This window comes from Bactrocera latifrons, unplaced genomic scaffold, assembly GCF_001853355.1.
Source record: "Bactrocera latifrons isolate USDA-ARS-PBARC rearing strain unplaced genomic scaffold, ASM185335v1 scaffold_96, whole genome shotgun sequence".
Lineage (NCBI taxonomy): Eukaryota > Metazoa > Arthropoda > Insecta > Diptera > Tephritidae > Bactrocera > Bactrocera latifrons.
Window position 1 is genome coordinate 785,963 of NW_017537667.1, and position 7,259 is coordinate 793,221.

Below are 7,259 nucleotides of genomic sequence, written 5' to 3' on the forward strand. Positions count from 1 at the left end.
ATAAAAACTTGTACTGGATATCTAATTATTTCATACTACAGTACATAATGAAATACTGTCGAATCAAACCAACGTATTATAAATTAACAAAAAAACTAATCAGGTCTCCTTGTGGATAATATTAATAACTAAAATATACACAAAATACATCTGCTACACTTTTATTCGCTCTTTTACGTTAATAATGTATACCGATATTAAAGTTAGGATACCATAACAATTATTATTTACGCAATTGCTAATAAAAATATCGTTTACCATATTTTTTCATAGAATAAATACTTAATTCTGAATTTGTCAAACATTTGTAACAAACCATACCTAACAATCAAAAACTTTTTATTCAATCTCGCTAAGCTCGTCCAAACTTTTAAAAGTAAACAAAAGAAAATAAAATACCAGTTTACCAGTATGTTGAAATATATATATAGATTCTTACTCTTCAATTAAAACTTGTTTATTTTTTAGAGACTCTTCTTACTTTTGTAGGTCACATGAGTGAATCCAATTAGATTGACTGTTAGCTGATCACTTTACACGTCCATCGGATGTAATTTTTTTTTCAAAAAATAAAACTAAAAATTAGAGACATTTTAGGCCATAAAAGAAAAATATGAATGAACTTTTATTGCTTAAATATTCACACTTTTTTCTTTAACTATTGCATAACAACAAGAACACAAATTATATATTAGTTACACCTTATGATAACAATGATAGCATACATTTTCTTCATACTTTTCGGCATAATACTTGGAATATTTTAGCTTGAAATCATTCGGTGCATTTGCGCCCACTTTTGTATTTGTATATTAAGTAATGACTTTCAGTGAAAGGATACGCTGATATCTGGAATTTTTCTTAAGTAAAGGCGAAACGGCACCACAAAAATGAATTTAAATGGAACGTATACGAAATTTTGGGAATATGCTGCTTAGTTAGCTAGTTGGTTTGGTTAGTTTACAAGTATACGACGAATAAAAGAAATGCATGCAAGCTGGCATCTATCCCTTCATCCTGGCTAAGACCATTTAGTTCTGTACGAAGTTTTTGTGCAATTCGGGAGAAATATTGTACACAAATTGTAGGACTTCTGCTATTACAGGTTCCTTGCGTGTGGAAATCGAACGCTCCATTTCGGCTAATTTAGTGCGGGTGTCAGCATCGATCTTCGCGGCAACACCTTCACGTGAACCCATGTGCTGTAAAGAAGTTAAAGTATTTCGTTTTTATTTCAGTAGTACAAAATCTTACAAAATATTTTACAAAATTGTGGTACTTAATACTGTACAAATGTATTTGATTATGAGAAATTACCTTGGCTTCGAATTCTTTGAACTGACGTTCACGTTCTTGGCGATATTTCTCAATTTCTTCGGTGGCCTCATCCTTGGCTTGCTTCAATCTTCTTGCCTTGCCTGAAATATCAAAAAAAATTATGCATAAGAAAGGAATATACACTTTTCAAAGCAGTTAATAATTACTTTGCTCAATTTTTGCTTATCACATGACCCCTTTGATTGTTCGTTACGGGGTGGGTGACTAGTAACAAGCAGAAAAACACTTGTTTTTATAGCTTTCTTACTTACGTTTTCTGGCTTCTGCTACCTTTTCGGCGGCTTTCTTTTCAGCAGCGAGCAGCTGTTGGATACCTTGAGTTTGGCTAGTCATTTTCACTTGTAATATTTTAAGAAAACTTTAGTAAAGTCACTTCTTAACTACGCTGTAAATTTTCTCTAACTTCGTTCCACACAAGACAAGGAGAAAAATCCAAGTGACGTTCAATGTGTGACAAGCGCAGTCACATGAAAAAACCACCTATTGATTAATTGGAAGGTAATTCGGATAATCGGTCGGCAAACGAGACTCGTTTGTGGATTCTAATTGGATATTATAGCGCTGCCAGAAATGTATGCCCCATAACATATATGTTAAAATGTTTATTTGTAAAATCTCCTCATTTCCCTAACATTAAAGACGAATTAAGACCATAAAAACAATTCCACTGCTAATTTTTGGGTACACTTTTATATGTAATTCATACATTGTTTATTAAATACATATATAATAAAAGTTATTTATTTGTATTTTAATAGCATAAATACAATACATATATTAATAGGTTTTTAAATGATAACTTTCTTCATTTTGATTGAGCAGTTATTTAAGTTACTCAATTAAATCGTTAACTAAAGTTATTCACAAATAAAGGAGGCAGCCCATGCAAATATAAAAACTTGGCATCCCTACCAGTTGTCATGTAGCTTGACATATTAGAAGATTTTTATCCTAATAAGGAAATCACCGAAAACAATTTTAAAAATATTCAACAACAAAACGTGCCGTTTGAGAAAATTAGGAAATTTTCACACTTTTTCAAAATGGATAAGGCTACAGGAAGAAGCAAAAAAGAAGCCAAAGATGAGAAACAAAAAGATCAAAAGATTGAAGAGCAGGTAACTCGACGAAAATATATACAATTTTGATATAGATATAAGTTATTTTCGGTTGCATGCCGGCTAACGGGGCCAAGGTGATTTGTATAGTAAATGCTTAACTTTTCATTGTATCTGGTGTTTTAATTACAATAGATCGTGAAAATGATAGAGGAAGAAGCAGCTGGTACAACGCCGGAGGAAAAATTTGCAATTCTGCTTCGTAAGCATGTAGAAAGTGAACGAGCGTCTAGAAAATTGCGACAGGAGGTGAAAGTGCAAGAGAAGCAGTTGGAGACGGTTTTGCGAAAGAAAGAAAATTTGCAACGTGAATACAATAAAAGTGTATTGATGCGGTAAGACAGTTGTAAGAATATCAAATTTATACGTATATTCATTTGTCCGTTCACGGGTCGTGTTAGGGACAAATTGCAGGAAGTTTGCCGCGAACAGCAGAAGCTAATAAAGTCTGTGAAAAATGAGAGCATACAAAAAATTCGAGAAGAGGAGGAAAGGCGCAAGGAAAGCCAATCAAAATTCCAAACATCCTTGAATGAGATCACACAATCGTTAACTAAAAACAATGAAGAAAATTTGAAATTGCGAGACCACAATTTGGAAATGACCAAAAAGTATAAAAGCTAAACAAATTCTAATAACTATTTTAACATATACATTTTATGTAGATTGAAAATGCTGGCAGAACAATATCATATGCGTGAACAACAGTTGGAGAAATTAAACGAACAGGTACAGTTGGAATCACAATTACATCAAGCCAAATTGAATAAGGTGCAAGTTGAAGCGGCTATGGAAAAAGAAATTTTGCTAAAGTGAGTATGCTTATTCGCAAATATTTAAAGTTTGTATATTTACATATCTACAATATTGTGAACGTAGAGAAAAGCAAATTGCGCTGGAAAAGTTTGTGCACTCACAAAAATTGCTGAAAGAATTGACAGAACGCGAGGCGGCACTGAAAGAGCAGCTTACTCTGTACACAGCTAAATATGATGATTTCCAAAGTTCATTACAGAAATCCAATGATATATTTGCAACATACAAAATAGAACTAGAACGGGTAGTTAAAATATTGTATTTTACCAATGTTGTTATTTAATCAAAATTTAACTTTCTCGACAGATGGCAAAGAACACACGCAAGTTAGAAAAGGAAACACTTGAATGGAAAAGTAAATGGGAAAAGAGTAATGCGATACTTATTGAATTGGCTACTGAGAAAAAGGAGCGTGATGAACATGCTGCGCGTTGCAGCAAACAGGTAGACCAGTTACAAAAATTATTGCGCGCATTACAAAACGAGCGTTCACATCTGTATAAAGTGCTGCGTGACAATAACATTGAATGTCCGGCCATGCCGCAACTACCACCCGAACCTGAGCCTATGCAAACACAGGCACCCACACCGTCGAGTGGTGGTGCATCAGACAAAGATAAAATGGAGATAATGTCGCGAAATTGTGCCGAATTAAAACAAACCCTCGCTAATCTACAAAGCCAAATGAAGTTTTTGAATGTCAATTCCGGTATAAACTCAGACGCTAATGCTAAAAGTGCGCAATCGGCTGTTAAACAGCAACAGCCTGAGGACGCAAATAAGAAACGTCAACGCAAAAAACAAAAATCGAAAAGCAATAAGAATGGCAAAGAATCCTCGCCCGCTCCCGAAACGGAGCTACAAAATGATAGCAGCAATTTGCAGTCGGTCGTAGCCGAAACCATTGAAACATCAGCGCCAATATCGACAGAATTAGAGTCTAGTGGTAACGTTGCAGCTGTTGCAATTGCGCCAGAAATACCGGTGTGTCCCGAACTTGCTGCAAAGGCAGCAGAATTGACTGTCGCAGATGTAACCGATGCTGCTGAAGCAACTGTCGCAGAATTGGTGAATGGTACCGAAACTGCGCCGACAACTGAGCCATCGCAGCAGCAAGTGCAACAACAATTATTCGTACCAGTGCCAAATTAGTGCTGCCACTTTCATTACTTTTTATAATGTTCATACATTGCATCATCGCAAGTTGAGCGCATACACCTAACCACCTAAATTACGCTTCACCTTGTTTTGTTCTTTATCAAATTATTATGTTTACGCATTCATGCGTTAAATAACCTTTTTCGATTATTTTATTACTCCGCAAAATTTAAGAAATTTCTAAATAAAGTCCTGGTCTTGATTTCGTAATATCATCTGAAAAAGTACACTTCTTGCCTCTCTATATCTTTTGGTTATACATATGTATATATGTAGCTACATATGTACACTTTTTTTGTTTTATTTTTAATTTTATTTGTATACATACATACATACATATATTAAATTATTTATTTATCTGTTTTTGTATTAACATTATTTTTAAGTTATTCCACACATATTACTTCTTATAAATTGTTCATGTTTCGAAATTATACGCGAGAAATATTGAAATAAAATCATAAAATATGAAAATCGTATTTGCAGTCCTTTTGAAGTGCTTGAAGCCTCAATAGACATTCAGACCTTAAGACGCCACGGCAGTTAATATTTTAGATATTAGTTGATTCCACGTCAGCCCTGATTGGATCTGACAGAAAGTCACTTCTGCCGAAACTAAAGTTGCCACTGTACGACCTCGATGGCTTCTTAATTAGGTGCTGCGTTCGCTATTATGTGACCAAAATATGCGAAATTTAAGGGACCAAGTTATAAATTTTACATGTCTTTCTTATAGAAAAAAGAGACAGTAGACGTGCCCTGAACGTTTAATTTACTCAAAAACGTTGAAAAACGTCTGGTGATTTCATGTGTTTGCTGTAAAAATAAAAACAAACGTAATCATTTTTGTTGTCTGTCCACATTAACTACCATGTTATATACAAAAGATTTGACAATATTTCCGTTCTCTTTTAATTAATAAAAGCATTTAAAAATAAAACTTTCAATTTAGAAAATTCTGTATTCAAAAGTTACAATCAACTAATTACGTGCTTTAATGCCCACTGGCGCGCTGATCTTGGCATACGGTGCGTATTAGTAACATTACGAATCTTACATTCCATTGCATTGCCAATGTTACGCATACGTCACGACATACTAGTGGCATTGCAGCTGAAATTAAGCTATTATGTACCATATATGTATGTATTGTATGTGTGTGTATTGTGCGTGTGTGTAATAATATATACAATTCATTTAATAAACACACAAGCACATTTTTGTGTGAGCCGCATTTTGAAGCAGCAAAATATATTGTTTACATACATCTGCAAGCCTCTGGGCAGTTTTTAAGTGCCACACTTGTCACACACGAAAGAGGGTTGTGAATAGCCACTAAGTTAGCATTGTTTGTTAGCAGTGTAAGTATGTGGGGTAGAGAGGGCACCTATTCCAGTAAGTGCGCGTTTATTATGAAACTATGTAAGTGGGAAAAGGGTTATAATTACATAGGTATAGGTATGAAAGTGTAAGTAATTGAAGAAACTTTATTTATTTTAATTTATTTTTTCTAACGGACAAAAACTGTCGCAGTTGCTTAAAAGTGGTTAGGGCTGCAACATAGATCATAGTAAAATAAAGAATACTTATACATAAAAGTTGCTTATAACTAATAGCTACAATAGTAAGATTTCAAGGACAAGGGCGGAATTTATTTTGCTAGTAGACGATAACAATTGATTTCAAGTGTAAATATTTTTCTAAAATGTTGTTTGTTTTTTACTTAACGTATCCATTTTCAGGGGAATACGAGCTGATTAAAGTTAATAAAGATGTTGCGATGGTGTATACAACTCATTAGACACCGTAGAAGAAAGATTGAATTATTTCGGGAGATATTATATTATATTCTATGCTATACTCCTATGATTTGATGAATAAATAATACTCGTATAATGCTATATAAACTCATTTTTCTCATGATTTGATTGTAGGAATATAAACCCTCGTTTTGCAATTCGACTTATTTGATGGGAAGTCCTCATTCTATGATTCAACGATCTCAATTGATATTTGTAAAGTACCATATTTGAATAGTTGGGCTAGAAGACTATCTTTTCTTCAGAATTTTTCTTTAGTTTAATTTGTTTGCTTTGTTGAACTGAGTCAGGAAAACTCTACAAAGTATACAATGTCTTTTGGCATCTTGTAAACTACAACTGGCTGTTACAACTTCAGTTAAGTGTGTTCGTGTAAAAGCGTAAAGTTAAGAACGAGTACAACAAATATACGGTAAATGTTATCATAAACAAATAAAATACGCCGCTCATAACTGTTAAATCGTAAGAACTTGCTTAAATAGGGGTGGTTAAGCAAACTCACGAACAGAGTTGCTAACCAACAGTTTTTAAAATTCATAATTCCTATTTAAAAATAATAACGCCTAACCATGTAATACACGAAAAACATAAACTTAGAAATTAAACTCATTTTTATATATTTTTTGGTATGAGATATTCTATAGCCAAAAAAAACCGTCAATTGCAGCATATGACCACTGTTTGAATGGGAACGTCGCGTAAAATTTTATTTACATTTATGTTATGGGGTATGTTGATTTTTGATAAGAAAACTATACGACCAAAGATATTAGAAAAAACATGTGGATATGAAAATATTTTAAAATCAGCAATGCGATCATGAAGACTCTGAGTTTTTTTATTATTTAGTTTAGAATATTTATTTGAATTAAAAAACACTCAAGCAGAATGGCAACAATGTTCACAACATACCCACACAAAACCTAACAGCACTACTAACAGAGCCTGCAGGCGTTTAAGTGCGCGGTTACTCAGTTAGATAAATGATAACATTAACAGAGAACAGCTA

General features: G+C 33.5%; 2 protein-coding genes across 2 annotated transcripts; one reads left to right on the top strand and one right to left on the bottom strand.

Moving 5' to 3' along the window:
• Positions 1-684: 684 nt before the first annotated feature.
• LOC108977867 (V-type proton ATPase subunit G) lies at positions 685-1,791 on the bottom strand. The gene is made up of 3 exons (XM_018947825.1): positions 1,590-1,791; positions 1,318-1,418; positions 685-1,202 (listed from the first exon to the last, which is right to left on the bottom strand). The coding sequence occupies exons 1-3, from the start codon at positions 1,669-1,671 to the stop codon at positions 1,032-1,034; spliced, it is 354 nt and encodes a 117-aa protein (XP_018803370.1). The 5' UTR covers positions 1,672-1,791; the 3' UTR covers positions 685-1,031.
• Positions 1,792-2,255: 464 nt separating this feature from the next.
• Positions 2,256-4,567, top strand: LOC108977865 (alpha-taxilin). The gene is made up of 6 exons (XM_018947823.1): positions 2,256-2,456; positions 2,592-2,791; positions 2,858-3,067; positions 3,122-3,268; positions 3,336-3,516; positions 3,579-4,567. Exons 1-6 carry the CDS (start codon positions 2,382-2,384, stop codon positions 4,422-4,424), a joined length of 1,659 nt encoding a protein of 552 aa, XP_018803368.1. The 5' UTR covers positions 2,256-2,381; the 3' UTR covers positions 4,425-4,567.
• Positions 4,568-7,259: the final 2,692 nt, after the last annotated feature.